The following is a 27,235-nucleotide window of genomic DNA, read 5'->3' on the forward strand; positions in this document are numbered from 1 at the left end:
GCCAATTACGGGTAGCTGCAAGAATATTTAAGAGCCTTAGAGGGGGATCAGGTAATTTTTATTATGACTCAACCAAAATCCTCCCCTCACCCCATCCCAGGGGATAAATATTGACCGGACCTTAACATGAGGGACTACGAAGACATCCGAAATTTAAAGACAAAGTAATGGAGTGCACAAGTATTTTTTGTATCATGGTCGAAGGAGTTATGTATGCTTATTTATCTTTAAATACATTTACCTTTAATTGATATTATTATAAATAGTCAGGAGCCCATTACTTGGTTACATGGGCTCCTGAAATAGTTCATTTGATTGTTAAGTTAAGTTTTACCCACTTATTATTAAGTTTTTTACAAATGAGTCTTGGGCCCGGATAGAGGAATAATCTCCCCACACACTTTGACATAAATAAATTTATATATTGATTAACCTTTTTGAACCCTGACATCAGTTTGTACATTCTTCATAATCTTCTTTGTACATTTCTTATGATATTTAAAAGGGGAGCTTCTTTATCAATCAAGAGCGTCTTGAATGAGTGGTCAATTCTTATATTCTCATAACCTTAATGTTTGATTCAGCAGTGATGTGATATCGAGAGATTAGATGCAAGAAAATCTTATGATTCAAGGGTTAATTGAATGTTTGCAGAGCCGCTTCAAACAAGACGATATCGAGATATCAAGAGATTAGATGCAAGAAAATCTTATGATTCAAGGGTTAATTGGATGTTTGCAGAGCCACTTCAAACAAGACGATATCGAGATATCGAGAGATAAGATGCGAGAAACTCTTATGATTCAAAAGTTAATTGAATATTTGCAGAGCCGCTACAAACAAGACGTGCAAACATTTGTAACGTAATTTCCTTTGGTACCTATACTCTCATAAATATAGTATTGAGGAAGAGTTGTTTAAAAACGAAGAACTTTCTTAGTTAATAATCGTCTCCTTCATTGTCACGAGCGGTAATAATACTGAAAGAAGAAAGTGACATGCTTCCAACTCTTAAAGATGGAAGGGGGAGTTATTATATTTTGTAAAGTGCATGCAACATGCACGGTCATCGACTATATTATTAGTGATATCAATGAATGAGTGCCCTTTTGACACGAAATCCTTCTTGAAAAAAATTATCAAAAACGCCCATGTGAGGCTAATAACTGCAGGTTATCCCTTATAAATATAATATTCTTATAATATACGATGTATGAAGCTAGGTATTATTAAATTTCAAATATGCAATATCTACAGAACACACATTATTGACATAATAATAAAAATATTAATAAGAATGATGGCTGTGAAAATCAGTTCGTGGCTGATACGAAGCGACGGTTTTGGGTTTTACGTTTTTTTTTTTTTTTTTTTTTTTTTTTTCTAACCTTTAAGAAAATTCTGGCAAGCACTCTAAATACCACACTCTTAGTCTCGTTTTAGACAAAGCACACATCACACCAGCCAAGAACTACTCCATAAGAGTACTTAACAACTGGAATCACACGGTGATAATAAAAATACATAAATGATTTATCACAACCTTGATTACTGTCTCAGCACAGTGCTAACTGGGCTTATGTTACGTTATGACTACGTAGCTCAGATATGGTGCATATGGGGGGCAAACATGTTCTCTATATACAAGGAGGAGTGGAGATACTGAACTTGGAAACAATGAAACAAAAACTCAAGGTAAACAACAACAATGCTATAACGTGTGTTGGAGACTCCTTAGCCTCACTTATACTTTATCTGTTTGTTTGTTTGTTTGTTTGTTTGTTTGTATCACTAATTCTGAATGGATAGGTTGGTGGGAGGTTCCCATTTGAACGTAGAACGTTATGCGTGATCGCTCCGAAACCTCTGACGAAAAAATGTCTCTCTGGTTTCCTAACCTACTGGCTAATTTTTTTTTCACTGGCTAATGCATTGGAATTATGAGAGAAATTAATTTTTAATCATTTCTGTGAAAAGTAAATCAGTCAGCGGTAACGTTGGTTATCGAAAATGTTTGTTAGAAAGAGGAAACCCACCAATGGAATGCGCAATTTTCTGATATTTATATCTCCTTTACTTTCCAATGATTCCATCTCTGGTTCAACGAGCCGTTTCTATTTGACAAAAAGGGAATAAATTCAGAGAATGTTAGAAACTGGTTGATTGCTTTTGGCTACTGTTCGGGAAATGAACCTGTGCTCACCCATTTCTCAGGAGGACGGAACTTGAAAAATGTGTGTGAAAAATTGTGCCAAGGTTTCAAAGTGAACACAGTAAGCTTTCCAAATCAGTCTTTCCCGTATTTAGTTTTTGCAACTTTCTACCATCGGAAATAGAATGATTTCGCATCACAATGATATCAGTATGGGATGTTTTATGAGCCCATCTACACCATAGTTGTCTTCAGAGATGAATGATACGAAGAGGAGTGAAACCGCGTAAACAAACCCCTCCTTGAGAGACTTAGAGCCTGGCGAAAGTCTCTTTTACCAAAGATATACATACAAGGATTGAAAAAAGACGTGAAAAACCTCAGATATACGAAAATGTACTCTGACGAGAGTGGAAGTTCAAATAACTTCTTTCCCAAGTTGTGTTGCAAGCGAGTGGTAAAAAATGGCAGCCAACAAATGATGAAGACTAACAGCATGATGGAGAAAATAGCTACTGCCTTCCATTCGTGGTGAGTCCTTTTCTTTGTCTCAGTCCATCCGGGAGAATTATATTGTTTGATATTGCGGTATTGACGCAATATTTCAATAAAGATGTTGATATACACGATGGTCATGACCACGAATGGAATCGCAACATAAAGTACAAGATTAGTGACGTCGTAACGGATCTCATGCTTAGTAAGGTCTTCGTCTTCTTCATCGACGTCATCGCGTCCGTAGTTAATCCAAGCAAGCTGTATCAGCGATGAAAATATTGAAGAACTCCATATTAAGACTGAAGTTACAATTACTCTGTACTTTGTGACCAGAGCGTTGTAACGAAGTGCGTGTTTGATGCCTAGGTAGCGGTCCATTGTAATGGCAAGAAGGTGCATCACCGTGGAAACTGATGTAAATCTCATAAACAGCTGCGAAGCCACACAAATCTTGGTTTTCCAGGTGACATCACAGCCAACGTGAAGTGGTATGCTCAGTGACCCTGTCAATAGATCTGACAGGGCCAGGCTACATAGCAAAAAATTCATGCTTGATTGGAGGTTGTGTCGTGTCTTTACCAGGTACAAAACCAATCCATTTAATCCAATGATGACAATGGCGACAGCAATTGGAGGAATGTGATAACGTGCATCAAAAACTCCTGCAAAATCCTCTTCATAGTCATCATCTGTTTCATTAGAGAAATTTTGTCTCGCCATTGTAATTTGTTTTATCTGTTAAATCAGAAATTGAAAATTAGTGATTAGTGGTATTCACAACGCCTACGACGTTTTCAAGGGTTAAACATTTCACTCCCAAGATCTCATCTGTAATACTCCTTACTGTCTGCCATACAATTCTTACAATGTTATGTCGGTGAATTTGGTATTGGATCAACTAATAATCCTCCAATTCCTCTCCTTTCTCAGCCATTTGATTCAAGATTTCGAGGCTCTTTATGATACCAGAATGAAGCTGCGTCGGTGGGAGAGTATAACAGGATTATTAAGTACTATCAACTGAGTTGATAACGCAAATTGGCCACCGTTAAGAGTTTCAAAGCTGACGTTTCGAGCGTTTCCCTTAGTCAGAGCGAAACACCACCATCCCATTCCATACCACCATTCGCTCTGACGAAGGGCTAACGTTCGAAATGTCAGCTTTGAAACTCTTTACGGTGGCCAATTTTTGTTATCGACTCAGTACTAATACTTAATTACCCTCTTTACGATAACAGTCTTTTTTCATGCGGAAATTGCTCATCTAGTTTGTACTTGCCTTTAAAAATGTTTGGGAATTTAAGAGTATTTTAAAAGGTATTTAGTTTGATGTAATTATTATGAAAAAAGTAACATGATGCATGATGCTTTGCATAATATGCATGATGCTTTACAACCAGAAACTCTGTGAATACTGACGTTTCAACAACCTCAACCAGGCGCGTTCATCATCAGCGTTTAGTGGGGAGCTTTTGTTAGTCAGGTGTTCGATGTCCGACTCATGAAAACTGATTGGTCAGTTTGTCGGGAAGTTGTTGGCTTTGAAATTCATGCATTTTTTCTCATTAAAAACAATATTTTAATGAAATGTATGAAAATAAATGTAGTTATGTGTGATAGACACTATTTAGCTTGGTTTTGAAGGTTTTTCGTCGATTTCTTAGGCTGGCAGACCACAAGTTGTTTCTAAATTCTTTCTAATATATAAAACTTGATAGAGCCAGAACAAAAATGCACATAAAAACATGCATTCAGTCAACATGTCTATCACATCGTTTGCAAACTACATCAGTTTGGTGAAACGTGTGTATCAGACATTGCTAGAGGCGTGGCCGTGAGATATTCGAAAATTAACGAAAACGTCGAGATATAAGCCTCTCAAGCAGAGTGCAATCTGAGTTTACCAAAAATCATCGAGAGCAAAATCTGTCTTAGCAGTGTTTCACGATCTCGCATTCTACAACAGCTTCATAGATTTCGAACTTAAGATGTTATTACTTTTATACCAAATGAAACGACTAATTTCGAACAAATGATCGAGCATCTACTTTTCTTATTTTAAGGTTTTCTCAAATTGTATCCTTCATATTGTCAATTCAACAAATAGATTCAATATTGCCCCGCGTCATTTCATTAATAGATCACAAAATGTACTGTGCGTAAAAACAAAAAAAAATGGTACTGACATTCTACCACATTTTGACGTATTATGTGATTTATTACTGTACAGAACTACGATAACAGTTTGTTTCATGCGATGAAAAAGCACAATGGTCTTAATTGTGACGCCATCCATGCGTCTGTCCTCCAATAGTTCATAAGTAAGAACTAATTAGAATTTATATATAACTCAGTAAATTATAGAAACCATTATTTTGACATTGTTTTGGATCACGAACTAACCCACTAATGTTTATTAAGTTAGATTTGCGTCATCAACCTTTTTTAAATGACATAATGCACTTTTTGGAGAGGAAAACTTCTTATCTAGTTGCTGTAAAAGAGAAACTTATGATCTTTTGATTGCGAGTGACTTTCGCCAAGGTTGTCAAGATGTCGATCGTTACTATCGTCAATAGTCCTCCTCGGTATTTTACTTTCACCTGGACGAGCAGACACTGAAGATCAAATTGAAATTCGTTCTGATCCTCAGCTCTGATGATTACTTCCGCAAAGGTTGTCGAAACGTCAGTCGTTACACCCCAAAGAGTCCATCTCAGGATTGCCAGACGATTAGACCACGCGATTAAATGTTTGCTCCTTTCGAGGGCAATTTGCTTTATTAAAATTTCTGTTACATGGCCTTCTAAATTTTTCTTGCAATCTTTCCTTATCAAGTCTACAAAAAATTGTAATTTGTCTCCATGCTAAAAAAAATCAAATGGAGAATGTCACCCTTTGATGAAGAGCATCCGTAAAGGAAACAGTTCCGCTCTTCTCCTTAACAGTGCCACGTTGTTCAGGAAAAGTTACAAGAGCATTGAAAATAAGGCAAATAAATAGCTAAATAAGAAATGACAAACATTTGTGTAACTTTGATTATATGAACTGACTGTTGAGAAGATCAAAAAAAGGAAAAGCAGAAATTTATTGATAAGGTATAAGCAGTTTAAGTAAACAGATAGAAAGAAAAATATACTGCTTTTGCTTTCTCCCTTCAAAATGAAAGTCGAAAGTCTTAAAAATTGTCACATTACAAAAAGAGCAAGGCCTACGATTTAATTATGATTATCATAAAATATTATATCTTCTCTTTCATTTGCACAAATTGTCTAAAGGTTAAAGAAATACTTTTCAACTTACCAAGACGATCACCGATAGAAATTCAAGAAATTAGAGATGAGAATTTAAATTTCTGTGTTAGACACTGAACGGGAGTACAGTTAAGTAAACTGTTGTCCAGAATCTGGTTACAAAGAGTCGTCTGATGTGCTTGACGCTTCGCTTTTTCCCGTTTTATGCTTTTTAACGAGGAGAGAAATGTTTCTCTGTAAGTAAACTGTGACAGTGTTGAACTTAAAAGCTAAAAGCTAGCTCGTAATTTAATGACAAACACGAAAACACGATTCTTCATTTGCATATTGATTGAATTGTTCTGAATTTGCCACAAACCATTGCTCCTGAGGCAATACAGCAAATCCTCAGCCATTTGCTTAGAACTGATAACAATAGAATTTCTAGAAAAAGAGTTGGAAAGAAATAAGATTCTGCATTTAAGCTAAGGGGCTAGTTTCTACTACAGCTTAAATCTACCTTTTATTAACTATCGGTGTCCTTTTCAAGGCCAAATATGGAAACTGAACGAGTTCCTATCCAATAGTATTAACTCTTTCAAATGAGAATTAAGAGAGTGTAGTGAAGATGGGAGATCAGACTAATGCCGCTCAAAAAAAACCTTTTAAATATAAAGCTAGCCCACTCCAGCCTTTCAAACCAGTCATTATGGCTTCATATCCATATAAATAAGGTCGTTTGCGGTGGCCGCTCAATATTGGATTCACTCTTCGTTTAATTCAATGGCACACTCTTCAGCTGAAAATGATTCTGCTGGTTTTTATGCTATCAAATTTGAAACCTATCTCAATTCTTTATAAAAGATGTATCGGGCATTTAATTCATTCCGTGTGCAAATAAACTTTCGTGAGATGAAGAACCAGCTGTGTAAGCTGAATATGTTTTGTTTTTGTTCAGATTCATTTTCCGTCTTTAATTCAACTTGACAATCAACTCCACTTTACCCGAATCTCGTTTACATTCATTGTTTTCTGACTTCTGGAAATTCAGTCTTTCAAGATTACCGACAAATATTAGATTTGTTTACCACTTCTACTGGCAGTTATGAAGTCACAAAACAAAAGGTAGTAGGTTATCTGTTGTCAAACATTTTATCGTTATGATATCTTACCACAAGAGGAATAAAGAACTTTCGGTTCTTGATGATTTCAAAGCTTTGCTATCAATTGCTTTCAACTCCATCAAAATTTGTGTCCAACGAAATCGCGATTGCGTCAAGTACATTTGAAAAACATCAGCCGTAAGTTACCAAATGGTAGGATTGCTTTGGGATTCAACTTTCATGTGGTTAGTTGTTTTGTCTCGCTTTTTTCTAAACAGATCCAACATCCTGCAGAGAGTGGTTTCATGATATGCAAATTCCAATCACCCTTCGATAGCATAGACAAGTTTCTCGATTTTGCCAAAATATTAACTTCAAGATCAGAGGAAACATTTTAATTGCCACCTTTTTCCCTCTAATCAAACCTATGTTGTGTTTTTATATTTCTTTTTTTTTCCTCAAGGTTGCCTATCAAAACCCGTTTAAGCATGACCTCTATTTCTAATGGCATTGTTTTTCACCATATGAAAAAGCATTTTTGGTTCTTCAAAAAACAGAATTTCATTGAGGCAAACTACTCTCTAATGATGCTTTCTCATGTGCAGGCATGCCAAATAATGAAGACTGAAAGCCTCAATACGTCTGATTAATTTTTTCGAATGCTTTACTGTAGATAATCTCTACCCACAAGTATTTATATTCACAAGAGCGATCTTTTGCGTCCGCGAAAGTTTTAGACAATAAAAAAGTTCTCTCTTCAGCCAGTTAGGCCTTCCAATGCTAAAATATCTTTCTTTGTTGCTGTTTTCGTGAATCATCTATTTTCTGGTAAGAATTTATATTCCTGCATATTAAAACGGATACCAATAATCAGTCATGTAAACAAAGCGATTACCTCGCTCTTTAAATTTCGTCTGAAACCAAAAATCTCCATATTAAAATTAATTTTCTATAAGTCCTCTTTAGCTAAAATAACCGAACACGATCGTAGCATGTTCATCCGTTTTAGATGTAAACAAATTTTGAAATGGACACCAAACAACCTCTTAAATCTCTCTTAGTTCAGTTCATCTTTCAACGTCTGCTTAAAAATCCTGTATATACACTGCTATATAATGATATTTTATAGTAAGTTAGTGAAGACAATTGGTGTCATCGTCTGAGGTGTGTTAAGACCGTAACGCATTGGCTTAAAAAATAGAACCAGTGATGAGATGGTGAATTTTAAATTTTTTTTTTTAAACTTCAGGCTAAATTTTCCACATTGAAAAATACAATTGTAGCAGAGCTTCGTATTCAAACTATAATCCTGCTTGGGATTTATATCACACATATTGGGTACTTTTTGATGATTTCATATTGTGTCACCGGCTTGACTTTCCCCATGCTACTGGTTTTAAAATTGTACAGTAAGTTGCATGCTCATCGCACATCATTCACTCAGGTATGTTTCAAACATGCGTATATTTGGTTTAGAGTTGTGGTAGTTTGATTTATAAACACTTTCTGCGACATGCATACCTCTAATTACCTTTTTTAACTATGGTTATCGTTTGCATTTGAAAATGGGTCTAGGGAATCTTCATCAAAAGCCTCATTTATATTTGCAACTTTTCCTCGACTACTGCACGCGTCAACTTTTAGCAAATAAGAACTTATCGATGATACTTGACAGGAAGTAATTGTTAAAGAAGAGAGTCCCTCACAGACTCTTTAGATTTTTCTTGAGAAGTGTCCATCACAAGCCATTTACACCAACTCTATATGTGAAAAACTTTGTAATTAACAATACTTCTATGTCAACGAAGTCTCCCACTAAAAACTGATAAATCAACTCTTCATTTGGAGAGGGAACATTGTAGAGAGAAAGCTAATCATATTTTTCCATCTACACCGCAGAAAAAGGCTTGTCAGGGACGTTTTTCTACTGTTAATGCGGCTTGAACCAGTCACTTCTATATAGGAAGTGGTTGAGAACCCTTCTGCTAAAGTCTATGTCAACATAGCAACGGATCACGTGCTATAAATACAGCTGCGGCAAGGCGAGGGCGAGATGTGACACGTACAACCGGCGGGGAAATCTATACTACAAATTATCCAACCTCAATTCTTAAAACAAAAAGATATCCCCCACTGACGTGATATCTCCACGATAGCCGCAGTAAATTGTTCATGAAACCAATTTCGTGAACGTCAGGTACAGATTTCATACAATACGAAGATCTTCTACCTAAAATACAATCCTGACTCCATGAAAATTGCATTTCGTTCGATTGGAACAGAAGACTGAAATGAGTTAATGATTTGTTTTCGGTCAACTTGAGAACGGAAAAGTTTTGATCATAAAGGACAAACTTACCGCCCTACGATTGAATGAACCTTTGCTTCTTCTGTCTCGGTCCTAATGGGTCTTTCTTCCAATTGAACCAGCACTTAGCCTGAATACATCTTTATGCAAATCTTTGTAATTGTTTGACAGGGCTAACATGGGTTCCATTTACACCTTTGTAACTGACGACACACTTTTAATTTTCAACAAAGTGTGAGAGTTTATTGAAAAAGACAAGCAACAGCTGATTCGAAATGATGCAGAAATTCTCGAGTTTTATATGTATTTACGCTATTAGATCTGTCGCCCTCGCTTCTCCTGCCGGGCATGTTTGAGAAACTGACGTTATTAATTGCGTTATATTCTACAAGGATTGTTGAATTGCGGACATCTTTCAATTACATCAAATCATATGCGGCTGCCGAAGGTCTGAATCACACAATTGTGGGAAAAAACAGCTTTTTTTTAATACAGCTTGGTCAAAATACATCAAAGCGACATATGTTTATATCAGCCTCGTTTGTCTTTTCTTCATCTTCACAAACGTCAGAAGTAAAGTGATTTATTTGCAGCAAAATTTAGTGATCTGACGTTCCCTTCAATTAAAAGGATTGTGCAATAAAAACAAGAAAAGTTTTGAAATGACCTGGACGCAGACAAATTGCGCTCCAACCGATAAAAGTGACAGATAATATCGGTAATAAATCTTTATAAGTGGGGAAGGATAGATTTTTTGTCTCGGCAGCCAATCTTAAGAAAAACAGAACCAGATTTGCAAATGGCTACCGCGAAAGAAGGAAAAATAAGTCAGCATGATTCTGTAACAATTTTTTGTCGCTTTTCAATCAAAGCTTGTTGTCTCTGGCTTTAAATTAGCCATTAAAATCGTTTACGAGGAGAGAATTTTCCTAGATTCGAGGAGAAAGAGGTGGAAATTGAATAGATACGAATCTGACCATTTCTGTTATCATAAAAGAAAAAACCGAACTGATTATTCAGCAATAAATATTTTACAGTGTTTGACAGTACTTCGGCAAGCTAAGAGCCTCGCAAACACGCAAAAAGCTGATTCAAATAAAACGAATGCAAAGTCTTTCCTGTTATTGTCAACTTTAAAACAAACATTTGCAGGGCCTAATCGAAATTTTCAACCTGTAGTCCAAATAAAAGACCAATTGCAGAACACACTATCAATTTGAATTGATCTAAAACGTTTTATGCCGTGTGTATGGCTACACATTGTACTCAGAGCCTTGTGAAGTGCTATCAACCACATCGAACTTATTGCGTGCCTAATGGTAAATTTTAAGGGTAAATTATCATAGATCTGAGGTCAAAATATGTTGTAGCCGTCTCGGTCAGTTAAATCGAATGCTGTAAACGTTACCGGTACTTCACGGCGTCTTTTTTTAGCCAAAATGTGCAAGACTCCGATGACACAATACCAGATTGCGGCATTTCTTGGCTTCTGTTGCAAATTAAATGACCACAAGTACCGAATTCACCAAAAAGCCTAGCTCGACTCAGAAAAGGTTGAAGTAGTTCGATTGTTATATTATGCGAAACGTCGTATATAAAATGTTCCAAATTAAATTAAGCTACTACTGCACCTGTCTGGCTCACCAAATTAAAAAAATCGTTGAGACAAATCCGATATTCACTGCATAGTCTGCTTTAATTCTTCCCGAAATTTCCTAATAACTGAGTCCATCAAAAGGATATATATCAAGTACAATAATAAAAAAAACGTTAAGACAACTCATTAATGGACTAAAAACTTGTGTTATAGTACAAGTCTGTTTTAGATGATTAATTTTTCCACCGATGCCTAATTTTCGCTCTAAGTTAATTAATTACATGTACGTTTTGCGGTACGAAGTATGTGCTTACTCCTCCGCGGACGTCAACATAAAAATAACTTGACCCTGAAAATACTCTGAAGTGAGAAATCTTTGGAAACAGCTATTTCTTTGAGCGGAAAACTAAAATTAATAAATCACGGATGCGCGACGGATGCAACAGAGCGGTTTTCCGGCGGTAAGGAAATCTGAGATTTACGTTTCAAAAATTATTACAAAAACACATTATATTGCGTAAACAAAACGAAGACAGCAGCACGTCTCGTTGTTTTTGCTTTTCCTCTTGAAACAACAAAAAATCGAATTTATATCAAATTTTTGAACAAAGTCTATCTGTATACCCGGGGCATCTTGTGATATCCGTAGGGACTTATATCTAAGGGAGGCTTTTGTGTAGAATGATAACACTTGCGTTAAGAACAAAGGCCGGATACCGGAGCCACATTTCTTTATTTCACTGCAAAATGAAAATATTTTAAAAATGTTGACTTAAGCAGTGAGTGTGACTGATGATAAAACAGAACGGACTTCAATCAAAGTTCTTTTTTTGGTGGTTAATCAATCGTGGGTTTTCCACTTTTTGACGACACTTGATTTACATCGTGTATTCGCCCACAGTTCTTTCTCGCCCCTTTCTTTTACGACGGTTTTTGATATTGACCCATACATTCGAGGAGTGAGAGCTCCATACATTCGGGAGAGGAGGGGGGGGGGGGGTTCTTACAAGTTGAAATTCAAGGTAAAGCACCGTTAGATAATAAAACTCCGTTGCTTTATTTTTGTTAATTATCTCCTTCCTTTGTCCACCCACTTTTTGATTATTATTCTCTTTTCTTATCTTCTTTTCTTTCTGTGTTTTTCTTCTGTTATTAATTTTGCTCATTCATTCGTTTATTATTTATAAACCCCGCCGTGAAACATGTTAAATTTCCTGAAATTAAAGGTTCAATACAAGATTCTCGTAGTATAAGCTCGATTTCAAAAACGATGCCATGTAAAAGGCTTTAACAGTGAAAGATGGGACCCAACGACTTTTCGGATAGACATGTACATAATAACTACAATCACCAGCGCGTGGTAAATGATATAGAAGCCATCTATGCTTTCCTTAAAGAAAAGAATTATCATAAAAAAACCAAGATTTGCTATGGATAATGAAAAAGTGGAGCACTGATTAAGTAACCATGCAAACATTTCCAATAAAGCCGTTGGGATTCGTAGTTCATGGATCATGCGATTTAGTTGTCAAAGTTTTTGCAATCGAGTGTATAACCTCCAAATGAATTTTTTTCTTTTTAAGGCGTGTTCATTCTTGATACTGATAACAGAGTTGCCCTCTAAGGGAAAGGTCACGAAAAATCTAATTTTACATTTATTGGTTTCCGTGATTTCAACGCGTTTTGAGGTTTAGCTGTCGATACAATACAATGAACAACATCTCTTCGATGGGGGAAATCGCGAACATAAACGGAAAATAAAGCTGGAGCACACCGTTGTGGTGACAAAAAATATTTGAATCCTTTTGGCTTGTAGAAAATTTTACCTCAAAAATAAGCTCGGCCACTGACCACCTTTTATTGCCAGCTTATCAAAATATTAATTCTATCAAGTTTGAAAATATGCTTATTAAATCTCAGGAATACGTAGAAAAGGAATTGCATCACTGAGTCGAATTTTCCAAGAAAACCATATTTTCGCTCGGCGAAATTGCAGCGTCTGGGATCGGGCGAAAATACATTTTTTAATTTGCTTATTCAAGGCAAAGAAAAGTCTAATTATCAAAAAAGTCTATGTGGTTTTTATTTCAGTATGCGGTCGAAAACCCAGTTCTAAGATAATAGAGACAAAAGTTTCCCTGTACAGACTACTACATGATTCCTCCATGGACGTTTTTTCGAATTTCTGTTGAACTTAGAAGAAATCTAATTTCGAGTTTAAGGTGAATTATTTGTTAAGCTGATAGTCGAGAGAACTCTTTTCCGAAAACTGCTAACTTCCGTTCATAAACTATGCAATGATATAACTAGAAAAATATATCGAATGAAGGTAGCTGGCTAGTCATGTTTTATATAATTAAAACATTTGTTTGCCGTCAAAACCTTTTTTTTGGACAGAGTGGAGACTCAAGTCGAGGCTGAGTAATAAAAACACCAAACGTAAAGGGTTAAAATAAAGTAAGTCAGTGCTGTTGAAGGATGACAAGGATAATCACAGCTCGTAATTGCATAATCAATTTTAGGGCGATTTTTTTCTTTAGTTGTGGGAGGTGGGAGGAAGCTTCATTTACGAGAAGAATACTTTCTACAGTGAAACATAGCAGATAAAAGTTGAACAGCACGCGGATCTTTTGTCGCCCTGTTTTTTTCTTAAACCCAAACCGTGTCATTGAGAGAAGGAAATAGTAGGATATTTTCCTCATGGCTGAAGATTACAAGCTACGCCAGTAATCCTTCATTAATTAATAGCAGATGACATGTGGCTTATGCGTTAGAAGTAATTCACGTCCGACAAGCCCCGTGAAAAAAACTGAAAATTTTTTACCTTCTTTCATCTTGGGTCTGAAAACTAATTCTGCTGTTTTTAACCCTTAAGTCCCAAAGAGTGACTAGTATCTGATTGCTCCTTATATAATTACCACTAAATCAAAATTAACTGAAGGTGATGAGAATGAACGAAATGATCTCTAACTGAAGAAGCCCTTGATTGTTAAACAAGTTCTCGTTTTAGTTATCGCTGGAAATTTTTAGAGAGCAGTGTGGAGATTACGCATACTAGGGTGAGAAAAGGGGAATTAAACTGCTGTGAGAGAATTCGCCTCTCACCGTTGAGGCCTCGGTTAGATTCCTCGATCTTTCCCTTCTCCTTCCATTAAAACTAACATGTCAAATTCCAAATAGGTCTCGTAACACGAATGCCTGTGAAAGAGTTCAAATTCTTATTGGCAAAACGTGGATAATCAAATTACCAAACAGTTTTTAATGTACCAATACCGCGTACTTCTTTGTCTGCCATATATAAACATCTAAGTACTACAATAGCCGCAAATCTTTTCAATTATCGTTAAGTGTCTCAGTGTTAAAAAGTGTGTTAAAGTGATCTCTTCTAGGAGTCAAAGGTTAAGAATACCTCTTGTCTATCTAAGACAATTGACGCATGAATAAGAAAATTCGTCTGAATGAAGCTTGATTTTCGATCGGTAGCAACAGCCATGACTGCAGCGGTATTACACAAACTTAGAGCTAAACTTAAAAGGGGTTTCCAGTGAAATTTTATATGCGTAGGGGTGCGTTTGGGTAGAGAGTAAATACTGCAACAAAAACCACCACCGAATTCAGTCGGTTACGAGGACGGAAAATACATGCGTTTTTTTTTTCTTTTTTTTTTTTTTTTTTGGCGATAATTTTAGGATGAATGAATTTCAAATGAAACCAAGATGGTGTAATTTTAGATTGGCCACGAGCCGGATCCCGCAAGCTTGTGGCGATATTTACTGCAAACCGGTAGGGGAACTTTTAAAAGCCACAAATCGGAATTCACATACGCGGGGTTTGCCGACAAGCATTATCTGTTTCCTGCATTCTCCTCAACCAACATGGCTGGCACGTTGAGCACGTCACTGCAATTTTCATAATTATTATCATTACCATCATCCAATTCTAAAAGCATTTATACATTTTTTTTTGTTCTTGCCTATTTTGTAAGAGCTGGCTCCTCGCCCTCTTGAATAGCTTTCAAGGGGATGACCTGGTGACTCAAACTGAAAGATTGGTCAATTAAAAATACCCCAGTCTATAACGAAATGGCTTCTTCGTTACTCGTCAGATTCAGGAAAGGATGACATGTTGCTATTCTAGTTGCCTTCGTTACTGATAATTACATACACAATTTAAAAGTTAAAAAGTTGAAAAAAAGCGGCCGAGCCAAGAGCGCACACAGCAGGACGGCGGAACTCCGCTGCTCGATTTAATTTCGCAGCTCCGCTGCCTTTAACAGTCATCGAGCGCGCGATAAATCGATGGTTAAGAAGGCTGTTATGTGGAGTCTATAGAATTAAGGGGTCTTTCTGTGATCAGAAGTAGCGTATGAAAGGGTATGGGTTAAGACTAATGAGCGAAGCATTCCAGGAGGATATTTGTGAAACCCTCCTCACCCGCCATAAGTTACCATAAATATATGTTATGAATCGAAATTCCATGTAACTTTAAATTTTACAACACTTCACTTGTTCAAACATTTATCCACGAGGAGCCGCATACATTTCGAAAGGTTTACTTAACAATAATTTGCAGATGTGATCTTAAGATATCAAAGACATCCAGACCCATTTGATAACGATTTGCGAAGGAAATGTAGCAAACACGCAAGAATATGAAGCCGCTTCAGCAGCAGCAGATATGCAGGAAGCATGTTCTCCATGTTTTTCATTCCCATGGCGATCTATCTCAGTCATAAATAGTTCAAATCTAATCAATTGTTTGTTCAGTCGATCTGAGGCAAGAATATTTACCAACACAAATAAACCAAAGCATCATTACTGGCTTAATAGTACACGAAAGTCGCCGGCGGGCCTCAGCTAAGAAACATCCAAATTTAAATGCGTTCGCAAGCTGTTTTGCTTCAATTAGCGAAACGATCTGCAAGAATTAGCGCCTTAAATGGGGGCGGTCACATTTTGGGGATGAACAGTGATGACAGAGAGAGAAAACAACTAAAACACTTCATATTTTCTGATACCGTTGGCGGGGGGATTAGGGGAGGGGAGGGGCGGTAGTTCTGGCTCATGGCTCATAGTTCGTTGTTTCCTGAGTTCTGACCTTATTTAAATCAAACATATACCATTTTTCTGCATTATTTTTCAGATATGGCTTCTAAAAACCGCACCTGTTTGTCTTGATCTTAGGCAAAATCAAGCCAGGGGCCCATAACTTATTTAAGTCATGCTTAGAATCAGTGCCTAAGTCAATAACTGGTTAACGTTCAACCAAAAATTCCGTTTGGCTGCAGTATTTTTCGGAGATTCACCTTTCTCTGATATTCATTTGAACATGTTCTTTCATGCACCATCATTGGTTCCCTGGATCTACACTCGTTTTCAGACCGAAACGGCTCCAAAACCATAACTTTTGGGGCGGTACACATCTATATGGGTTATACCGAAAAGTTCCCCCCTGGAAATACAAAACGAAGATCGTAATCCCTTAATCTGCGATTTTGATATTAGGGTCAGTGCACCCATTCCGCTTAATACCGAAAGATGTTACGTTACAATGAAACAATAATTGAAACGAGGAAATTTCGCAATAATTTATCGCCAGCTTGAATTTACATCAAGCTAGTCCACTACTTCCGAAATTCTAAAAGAAACCATTTTTTCCGTTGTTCTTTATTCATTTTAAGTGGAAAAGGAATTAAAATTTTAACTGAAATGATGACAATTGAAATTAAATTCTATTCTTCTTGGAGACATGCGTGTGTTGCACAAGGCTAATTAAAAAAAAGCTTGGATGAAATTTCAACTCAGATTGTACTTGCAGATAACTCGATTACGAAAATATCATGGACACTAATTTCCTATGCTGAGGACGAAAATAGATTCGAAATGACCCTTCATAATGTAGCAAATTGCAATCAAAATATCTGCTTATCCTGACCAGTAACAATTCTGGGCCATAATTAGGGATAACATCTCTGCGCCGTTCAATAAGCCGGATAAGACAGGATTTTACTAATTGTTATGCTTGCGATATGTCACCTTCCTTTGAAATGAAACAAGGATAAAGCGATCTATTGTCCGCTTTCCAAATACTGAGACAAAATCAATCAGTTTGGGCCAATATCGCAGCTCTGCGTTTTAATTTGCTCATATAACTGATGAGCTTAAACATCTCACGGACAATTATTTTTATCATCAGAGCGGCGAAGTTCCTATTCCCCATGGTCGTGGCTTTTGAGATAACAGATTAACAAACAAGCGGTCGCAGCGAGTGTCATGGTGATCGAAGAAAATTAAAGGCATCGATCAGCTCAGCTGCATTTCTCCCAAGGCTATAACGTTGCTGCCAGGCGTTTTATGCTAAGTGGTGAAAAAGGCTCAAAGATATTTTCCAAAAACTTCAGATAAGCGTCTTCGCCTTTTTAAAGATTTCAATCAGCTACATCCGCTCAGTAAACGCAAATCAAGAGCACACGCAACACAGGTCTATTGGTGCGATCTGGTAAACTTTCTTCTCTAACAGGAATTTCATCGAAATCTACAGAACGGTAAGCAGAAAAAACATAATTCTTAACCTCATATCATATTGTTAGGTGACACAGAATTATAAATGGGCTTCTTTTTTTTTCCTGCCACCGCGGCTTACTTGAGCAAACCTGTGTTACTTGTCCCTGTTCTTAGGAGATAAAACAGTTTGCGTCTTGAAAAATTCAGCCTTAATTTTTTGTGTTTGTTATTTACAATCCATGTTCATCCGGACCATCTGCTCCATTTTATCATCTCACCATCCCTGTTGTCTCTTAGTTTGTCTGTCTCGTGTCGTCTATCTTCCTATCAAAATGATATTTCGGGCCTTCCTTAAACATTGAAGATGTTTTCATGTTTGCCAAAAGTGACCTGAATACTGATGTAGAGCTGCTTTGAAGGCTAACCCAGGCTTATTTTTCTCAGTCGAAATCTTTAACCAAACTGAGCCTCAGAAGAATATAATCCCACAATAAGATAGAGATGTTATCCCATAATTTTTTTTTAGAGAGGAAGCGCTAGTGAGCACGTTTATTATCCGTACGGTGACACCAAAAGAAACTTTTAAGAAATAACCACAGCGCCAAATTTTGTTCCTTTTTTGCAAATCGTTTTGAGATGCAGCCAACTACTTCGATGTACTAGTGGTTATGTGCTCATAAAAAAACAAAAGAAGAAGTGTTCTGTCGCACTTTGTAACAATCGTCGCACGTTGTGATAACTTTCGTTCTCAGTTGATAACAAAATTGTCGCACTTTGTGAAAACTATTGTTTCGTTTTGCAACAAAAAGACTGTCTCAATTTGTAATAATCGTCGTACCTTATAATACCTGTCGTATTTTGTAATGCCTGTCGTTTTTTACAATACCTGTCGTACTTTGTAAATAAACAATTTGACAACTATTATACTTTGTAACAGTACCTGTTGCACCTGTCGCATCATCTTCATTCCAGCTAATTTCAACTTCACTATCGCCACCTTTATCATCATCATCATTATTATTATTATTATTATTATTATCATCATTATCATTGTTATCACTTTTATCATCATCATCATCATCATCATCATTATTATTATTATTATTATTATTGCCACTTTTATCATTATTATCGACAGCAATGACAGTTATCATTGCGTCTTCTTGAGCGGGGAATGGGAAATAGAAATCTGGAAATTTGAGATGTGGAGAATAGATTGTTTTTTATTCCTTTCCTAATTACGTATTCTTTCCTATATTTTCGCTCTCTAATGGCATCATCGTTTCCTAACAAAGGTTCATGTCGTCACAGAGCTGTTTTGGCTTAAACAAAGAAGAATGTGAGCAAAAAAGCCGTATAACAAATGAACACTATTTTCGGTTTGTTTATCTTCCTGAGGGAAAAAATGCAAATACGCCTATAAGCAGCGATGAGGTACAAAACTGTCGCAATCGTTAATTAAAGTACATACCGATTTCACCTTGTGTGCTGTTATTCTGAAGTAGGAAAATGTTAATGTAATCTACACCAATTACACCAAAATTTCAGCCGAAATTGCGTCGTTTCAAAGTGGAGATGACGTTGAAGACCCCTCAGCATTCATCAATAGCGGATTCCTCCTTTAAGCCAAGTCACATGTCGTGTAGCGAGAACATTGCGTCTACCTCATTGCGTTGTACTCTAATGAGCAACTTTTAAAAGTTGAAATAACCTCGTCGAAAGTGAAATATGGCATTTGAATAAATGCTCATTTTGTGAACAAAACGAACACAATCCTCCATGGTATTTACTCTTCTTAATCCTGTAAATGACGTGGAAATGTTAAAATTGATGTGAAACAGCACGTGTCATTTCCGCGGAGAGGATAAATCATTCTGATAATGATCAACATCTCGCCTTCGAAGGACTTATGTCACGGTTGTGGATTTTAACGAAATGCAGCCTTTTATTTCCCAATTGTCATTTCCAATCCGTTTTAATCCCCTCTCGCTCCCCTTTTTCAAACCGGCCGATCGATGGACGTTGCATAAGTGGAATTTTATATAATATCAAAGCTGGTTCATACGTGAGATGTAATTCGCAAAGGTACTGATACGAAATAATATGGAAAACCAAGTGTTCTGGTACTATATAGTTCTAAAATCAGTTTAAAAGTACACTTAAGTGGCGGAAAAAACTGCAATAGGTTAACAAACCACAGTGACTGTCCATCAATGAAAGTTTTCAGGAGCGCATCGATAAAATTATCATTTTTGTGTGTTTGCTTCTATCATCTGCTGCTTTCATACAATGCGCATTTGGCAAGGGTTGTCAACTGAATCTGATTGTAAAATTTTCATTAAAAAACTAGCCTGAGGCTACTTAACGATATTGCACCCAGACTTGAAAAAAATTTCTGCTCGTGGCAACAATTTAAGAGCAAGACGGGTTGCAAAGTTAAGAGTGAAGAATTTTTCACCTTGACGTTATAGTATTCGTAAAATCCTTCTAAAATCTTTGAACAGAGCGAATTTTGAACGCAGCATGCCGAATAAAAGAAAAGGAATCGATCTGCATTGAGCTGGTAATACTGAATTATCATAATTGCTCTTTTTTCTCTTGGGAGGAAATTATCCATTTATCTCGCGGCATAAATTTCCTAAACAAACAGCAAGTAATATTGATGTACAAAAAGTCACGAACTCTGAAATAGGAGCTTTTTTATTTCAAATTATATTACCCCCGAGTATTGACAAATTTGAGCAATTAAATAGAAAAAGAACAAGCTTAAAGCTTAAAGCGAAAGATTTCCCAATAGGTTCCTGGATCTGAGTTATTCGTAGAGAAAAAAAAGCCTGAGGGGAAATTTGGGATTTGAAAATGATAATTCTTATGAAAATGATTTACGTTAGCCACAATTATATTTCCATTGGGCGACAACCTCCTGTTGTTTCAGACGCAGCTTTGAAATGCAGTCAGCTAAGTGGAAGTACGTCAGAGGACTTTGAACAAGTAGAGTGCTCCTCGTGATATCTGTCCATTATTATATTTCGAGTTTATCAACTAGCTTTTAAGTGCTCATAAAAATTTAGTGATGTACCAGTCTTGATTTAAAAAGGAGAATGTGAGAGGCACATCTACATGCATTTAACAAGAGAGGAAGTCCAATCGTGACGTGCAATAATTATATACAACCTCACAGATATATATAACCACTTAAACCAGCAGCTGGAACTAGCGAATAAGAATTGAATTCAGTTCATTGAATCGTAATGGCTTCAAGATCATTTTCAGGGAGTATTAAAAAAACGTTCGTCCACAGGCCTACTTGTTAAAATGGGTAGGCATACCTAACTTGGAGTTATGCGAAGGACATTATGGTTTAACAGGTAGATATAATCATTATTTACTTTGAAATCGTCCACAAGCTTTAAGCTATTCAAGATGGTTCGGACGTCGAACTTTAAAAAATGCAAATGATGCTTTTTTGTTGATAACGACCAATTTCTTACGTTGGACCACACATATTTATCTGAAGTGCTCTCTACATTTAATTTGACGCCAGCATTTCGACTTTTAAGATAACACAATTGAAACCACTTAAGCCGACACGTATTTGTTTGGTGTCGACCTATGAACTTCTGTATAAATGCGGTTCTTACGCGGGATATTTCCTTTCGATGCTTTTTCGAAAGTGTAAGAACCATGCAAACGTAAAGGCTTATGGTAGGTAAAGTAATTAAACCTTACTTCTTGTTCCGGAACACCTTGCAGCTTTACTTATCCCTCTCAAATTCTAAGGCTTCTATTTTTTCCCTTAATATCATTGAAATATACTAGCTAATCACCACTAATACGTTGGCTTAATTTTTAAAGGGTTTTGCGTCAAAGTCTTTAATTTCCAAATTTTCATCTTGATCTTCAAATGAAAGCTGGAAACATTTATCGAATGGTGAGCATTCACAGAATCCAGTCTTAGTGTATCACGGCTGTTGAAACGCCTCGAACGGATTGAACTTCTTTTCATTGAAGCCTGATGATAATTTTACATTTAAAGTACTTTTAATCATTTCTTGAGCATTTCTGTTTTGTTTAAATCAAACAGAAGGAAATATTCGAGTTCAATATGGAAAGAAATTCTACCTTGGAAAACAACACTCGTGTTCATCCTGTGACAAACGTATCGAGCGAAGGTAAGAAGAATTCTGCTTAGGGTATATGACGAACGAGTTCCCGAGCTGAGCTCACTATCAGACTTAATAAGCCCGCCTTAGCTTCTTGAGGGAAGGGAGGGTAAGATGCCTATCGCAAAAAACCTTGGCTCGTTGTCTCTGTTTGTGTTCCATGGAACCTCGTCACACTTAGAATTTCTGAGAAAGAATCTCCCACATTTTCAGCTGTCAAGGCATCTTTCGGATTTTTTTTTTAAGAGGATATCGATTTGAGTCATAGTTGTCAAAGCATGCGATATCATCGCCTCCCTCTAAGATGACCTCCTCCCGATTACATAACCGGTGTAGACGGTCTGGCTGGACATGAACAAGTGGGCACGGGGGACTGAGGCCAACACACGCGAGTGGGAGTCATTCACGTGAAGATAGCGATCTCTCGCAACGCGAAGAAATGCAATAAAGACTACCCATAAGCGTTGTCTGTTCCTTTGCAAGATTACAGCTGCCTGGCAGCCACTCTCGCTCTTAACAAAAATGTACGAGTTGTTTGATGTATATACAATGAACAACACTTAAGCAGCAGGCCTGTACGGGATTTGAAGCCATGACCTCTGCGATACCGGTGCAGTGCTCTACCAACTGAGCTAACAAGCCAACTGGGAGCTGGCCATAATGTTGGTTCATACTGCGTTACTGCGAAGATCGCTTTCATATTCATTTCTTGACCAGCAGTTCCGTGATACATGATTTTCATGTACTCACAGTCATTTAGTTATCACTTCACGGGTATATTACTGAATTGTGTCAAGCGACATATTCAGTGCTGCTTAATTAATGTCTATTAATGCGTAGATCTTCCTTATATATTTCTTAATCGAAGTTCACATACATGATTTTCATATATTCACAGTCGAAAAGAGATAGAATGAAAAGAATTTTCATTGCAGATGATGAGCACAAGGATATGTATCAAGGATCTTTCAATCTTGTGGCAGATGTTCCTCCAATTGTCCTGGCATTTTTTATCGTAACTATTAACACCATGGTGCTACTTTTGATGGCTAAGAAAAAACATCTCCGATCGATCACTAATCTTCTGCTATGTAGCCTGGCTGTGTCTGACTTGCTCACAGGCCTGGTAGCTGTGCCAATGTTTCTCATGTGCAACCATCACATCCAATCAGCCACGTGCATCACAGAAGAAATGATGGCACGCTTCATAAGTACTTTGATTGTGTGTCATTTGATGGCCGTGACAACTGACAGGTAAACAAGCAACGTAACATTATTATCATATTCAATATTTTCTTAAATTACATTAAATTAACGACTGAACCGGAGGAAGATAAAATTATCTGTTTCCTCGATGAAGAGGCCGTTCAATGACCTGTTACATGACAAGACATGAAAGGTCATTATGCGAAAATAAATCGGAAATTTATTGCACATAGTAGCGCAAAATACTGCAACGCTAAACATGTCTCGCCACATTTACTTGATCACGCTCTGTTCACGTACAAAGGCATTCCTCAGCCAATTCGCAGATGACAGCGCACTGTTTTCCTCTGACGTCGTAGATTTTGCAATTTTGCCCACTCAGAGACTTTTGGCGGTAAAACGGTTTCATTAGGGAATGTCATATGACCCTAAAGTAACCAATGAGAGCGTGCCTTTTCGGAAAAAAATCCAAACACATTGCAAATACTAGTTATACAACACTTTCGAGTGGTGCACCAAGAAATATACCTTAAGTCACTTTGTTATTCTCCAAATACACATGAATCCTTTACGATAAACTGATTCTTAATCAAATTATTATGATGATCAACTAGTTTTATCAATTAATTTTAGATACTTAGCCATCGTTCATCCTCTGCGTTATTCCACACTGGTCACCAAGCCCAGGTGTGTTATGGTTATTCTCCTTATATGGCTATTGTCAGCGGTTACTTCATTATTGCAGTTCACCTGGCTCGACCCAATCCATCATGACCCTCACGAGGGGGAATCAGATCAGTTCAGGAAGAAAGAACTGATTTATGACATTGCGTTTCTTGCTTTGTACTTCCTCTTTCCAGTGGTTTCCATGCTTTTCTCTTATGTCAGAATCATCTTTGAGATCATCCGCCAAAGCCGAAATATTCAACGGCACAGTACGCCGGGCGTAAGTGACAGAAGAAACAGAAACCACCACGAAAGGAAAGCCATTGCAATCTTTGCCGCCATGATACTTCTTTACGTAGTTTGCTGGTTACCTTACTTTGGAATTCGAAGGTTTGACATGTCTGAGGCACCATTAATTTTATTGTATTGTATCCTCTGGCTGAGATACCTGGCGTCGTTTTTAAACCCCTGTATGTACATATTTGGCAAACATGATTTCCGTAAGATTGCATTTGACAATTTTCGACGTCTTAGCTACATCAAACTAGAGTTGAATTTTACTTCAACTTCCAAGTCCAACATTTTGAAGGCAACTTTGGCAACATCCGGTGTTAAAAGCGAAAAAATCAATATGAAGTCCTTCCCTAAAGTTAACACCAAGAATTAAAGAATAACTCCAGGATCCTATAAAGCAGTCAGGCTTCGGAGTGTTTCTTTCAAAAGCTTAGCTGTTTGACTCTCGTAGATTTACATAATCTGGTGGTATGTACTCTATGTCTAAACTACATTGAAGCAGCCGGCAGGAGGCTCCTGCAGCCGTTAATTATGTTAGTAACTCACTGTTAGCAGAGAATCCAAAGAAGCTTCAAGAGGGTAAAAGTATGTCAGTACGACCTTCGTTGGGTAGTCTTTGATTAAGCACAATATTTTCAAGTAGTCTTGGTTAAGTACCTTAGTTAAGTACGTCTTTTGTCCGTCAGCAAACTAGCCCTAAGCCCTAAGATTACTTTTGGGGATACTATAGTGTTTATTTTATAAATACGTTCCATTATGGCGTTCGTCTGTTCAATAATAGATCAAAATTGACGTCAATATGTCTTAAGAACAAGAAAGTGGCTCTCGAGGTGCAGTCGAGTGTTTCTGATCTTCTCACCACATTTAGACGTTTTAGATTATTTATCACTGTACAAACCCACGGCAACAGGGAATCTATTTGTTTTATATGATAGATAAAAAACAACCATTTTGTCAATGGCGATGTCATCTGTGCAGATGTCTTCCGATAAATCATAAGTAAGAACTATTCAAAATGCGTGTATCATTCAGCTCATTACATAAAAATTAACCCTTTAACTTCCACCCAAGATCTCATTAGTAATTCTCCTTATTGTTTTCCAAACGACTCTTATTATGTTAGTTTGGAGAATTTGGTATTGGATCAATTAGTAATCCCATAAAAAATTGTTTTTCTTTATTCTCATCACTTAATTGCTTGATATTGTATTAATATTGTGAGGAGAAATTCTGTCTTGGTCACTTACGGGAGTTAAAGGATTAATTTAGCATACAGTTTTAATCCTTGTAAAAATAAATGAGCCAAAGTTGCAGCCAAACCGTTGATAGGATTCTGGTGTTCCATCTGAACTTGACTATGACAGACTCGTAAGGTCTTTGTAACCCATGAAGGGAAATAATTTTCGAGAAATAAAAACGTCGCGACTACATCGTGAGACAAACGAAAAAACTTAGCTTTTATTGAAATAATATTGTAGTAATTGCCCCACAAATAAGGCAAAAACTAATTGTATAGAAATTAACAAAATGAGAAGGGCCAAATAAAGGCCATTTGAGAAAATCACGGTGAAAAAAAAAATTCTCAAAAATGTCCAGGATGTTTCAAGGGAACGAGTGATCACCTTACAAGTAATCAAATACATTTGTAATTATAAAAACATTTGTTACAACATTATAGCTCAAAATGATCAGGGAATGAAAATTCCCTTTGTTGTTGTTTTAATAAAAATTAGTGTCAGTGATGGCCAAAGATTCAATATATTGTCAGTTTTGGGGGTCAGTTTATGCCAACCTTTACAGACAAGGCATATTTGAATTTTTATGCATGATGAGTTCTTTTAGCTTATTCAAATATATTCTTACTGTTTTTCTACTTCCCTTGAAACCATCAGCAGCGAAAAAAAAAAACGGTGATTAACACTGAGAGTGACTCGCATTTAATTTCTCCTTACAACGTCACTCGTGAAACAAACTTTAAGGTCAGGAGAATATATGAGATGGTCACGAACTATGGAAGCTCTAAATTATTAATTAAAAACAAATTCTCCTTGTCAGCACCTTAAGAATAGTATAGAGAACTGTATGAGGGGTATCGAGTGGTCTTTGCGAGCATTTGCGAGCATGCCAGCAGTATGTTTATTTTTGCGAGCACGAGCAGTTGTCAAATTTTTCTTGCGAGCAGCGAGCACTTTGGAAATACAGGTGGCGAGCAGCGAGCACTTCGAGTACTTTGTAAATTTTCCGCGGGCCGGAATCTTTCTTTTATTAATAGGATACGTTGTTTTGCGTCAAGTAATAGCTAATAATCTGGCTGACACCTTCAAAACAGAACAATAGGTGCAAAGCTAGGACGGTTAAACCAGTCCCAGTATCTTAAAGCCAACTGTGCCCTGCTTGATGCCAAATTACGTCACGTAGCTTCACGTGAGTCAGTTAGGGTGGAACCGCAGGCGGCCCATTTGCTTGCTGTGATGGTAGAGCAAGCTTAAAACGGTAGAGATCGCCAGAATCTACAACGGACACACAGGATGTGAGTAAGTTTCATTGATTTTACGTGTGAAATGTTCCTAATGCGAAATATTTATCGTTGTAGATCGACCATATTTTGTACCCCATACTATTCCTTATAACGTGTTCAAATGTTCAACGGTTCCTCTCGCAACCTAACCCCAAGTCACAAAACGCGTGACGCGCTCATGAATTAATCGTTGGCTTGTTCTCGAGACGAGAGCTTGGGCCGCCTATGGGGGAACTTCAGGAGCTCTCACGGAGATCTACTAGATCCAGAGCCCGCGATCTAAAGTTTTCCATCTCCTTCTAACCCGACGCTAAAATGGAAGGTATGTTTTTTTGGTTATACAGTTTTTATGAAATGTAAATAACGTGACATTAGGTCTAACAAGCATTTCGGGCTTCGGTTTCCGATGATCGGCAAACTGGTTTCCCGCTGATTGACTGAAAAAGATTCAACGCAATGAGACTTTATTTATTTGGAGGCTTCTAGAATCTAACCAATTACAGCCGTAAAGATCTGACAAGCTCTAGTAATAGCTCTGAAGGTGAAATAGTACTAGTAATATGAGTATTTCTCTAGATTACTTTCTACCTTCGCGGGTGCCCTTTCAAGAAGAATTCTTACATTTCGTGTTTCCGTGCGACATGGAGACAGTTTCTAGACATGTCTCCTCGTTTGGCTAGGCCTTTAGGTTTTGATCAAAATAATAAAAGCAACATTTCATTAAAGAATTTTCCTGAACCGGTGAAGCCCAAACGACCGACGGTTGTTGTTAATCGGGTTTCATATGCCACCGTTTAGCATCAGATTATAATTATTAAGTAGTTATTACTAATGGCCAGGAAGCTTCCAAGGTTGAAGAAATGACTCCATCCAATTTATTTCCCATTGCTCACTGGAAAATCCATCGTATCTACAAACCCTAATGATTTGCTCAAATAAACGGGAATTTAGATCAACAAAGGTGCGCAAGTATTGTTGTCTCCACAGGAGATTA

At 37.1% G+C, this 27,235-nt stretch overlaps 3 protein-coding genes across 9 annotated transcripts in view; 2 read left to right on the top strand and 1 right to left on the bottom strand.

Annotated features, from left to right (window-relative positions):
• Positions 1–152: 152 nt before the first annotated feature.
• LOC113669301 (adenosine receptor A2a-like) lies at positions 153–19,687 on the bottom strand. 4 transcript variants are annotated; one of them, XM_089208403.1, is made up of 2 exons: positions 18,866–19,687; positions 153–3,385 (listed from the first exon to the last, which is right to left on the bottom strand). In XM_089208403.1, exon 2 carries the CDS (start codon positions 3,368–3,370, stop codon positions 2,387–2,389), a length of 984 nt encoding a protein of 327 aa, XP_089064529.1. In that variant the 5' UTR covers positions 3,371–3,385; positions 18,866–19,687; the 3' UTR covers positions 153–2,386. The 4 variants fall into 4 exon arrangements, with proteins under 4 accessions (XP_089064529.1, XP_027041115.2, XP_089064528.1 ...); XM_027185314.2 differs by lacking the exon at positions 18,866–19,687 and adding an exon at positions 9,346–9,566; XM_089208402.1 differs by lacking the exon at positions 18,866–19,687 and adding an exon at positions 7,056–7,307.
• On the top strand, positions 16,886–25,480 carry LOC113669312 (histamine H2 receptor). 4 transcript variants are annotated; one of them, XM_089208401.1, is made up of 4 exons: positions 16,886–17,435; positions 21,479–21,566; positions 22,493–22,811; positions 23,397–25,480. In XM_089208401.1, exons 2-4 carry the CDS (start codon positions 21,500–21,502, stop codon positions 24,094–24,096), a joined length of 1,086 nt encoding a protein of 361 aa, XP_089064527.1. In that variant the 5' UTR covers positions 16,886–17,435; positions 21,479–21,499; the 3' UTR covers positions 24,097–25,480. The 4 variants fall into 4 exon arrangements, with proteins under 4 accessions (XP_089064527.1, XP_027041136.2, XP_089064526.1 ...); XM_027185335.2 differs by lacking the exon at positions 16,886–17,435 and adding an exon at positions 20,422–20,762; XM_089208400.1 differs by lacking the exon at positions 16,886–17,435 and adding an exon at positions 20,894–21,099.
• A 1,429-nt stretch (positions 25,481–26,909) lies between these two features.
• LOC113669445 (uncharacterized) overlaps positions 26,910–27,235 on the top strand; it is a gene marked incomplete in the record, with an annotated part of 7,551 nt that continues 7,225 nt past the window's right edge. The window contains 1 exon segment of the mRNA XM_089206069.1: positions 26,910–27,009.

The sequence above is a fragment of the Pocillopora damicornis genome, chromosome 5, assembly GCF_964200805.1.
Source record: "Pocillopora damicornis chromosome 5, jaPocDami1.2, whole genome shotgun sequence".
Lineage (NCBI taxonomy): Eukaryota > Metazoa > Cnidaria > Anthozoa > Scleractinia > Pocilloporidae > Pocillopora > Pocillopora damicornis.

Bases quoted from the DNA above. Each gene is read 5' to 3' on its own strand.
- LOC113669301 (XM_089208403.1), bottom strand. From the start codon at position 3,370: ATGGCGAGACAAAATTTCTCTAATGAAACAGATGATGACTATGAAGAG.
- LOC113669312 (XM_089208399.1), top strand. From the start codon at position 21,299: ATGAAAGCTGGAAACATTTATCGAATG. The intron at 21,567-22,492 runs GTAAGAAGAATT...TTTTCATTGCAG, and splicing joins GACAAACGTATCGAGCGAAG to ATGATGAGCACAAGGATATG. The intron at 22,812-23,396 runs GTAAACAAGCAA...AATTAATTTTAG, and splicing joins ATGGCCGTGACAACTGACAG to ATACTTAGCCATCGTTCATC.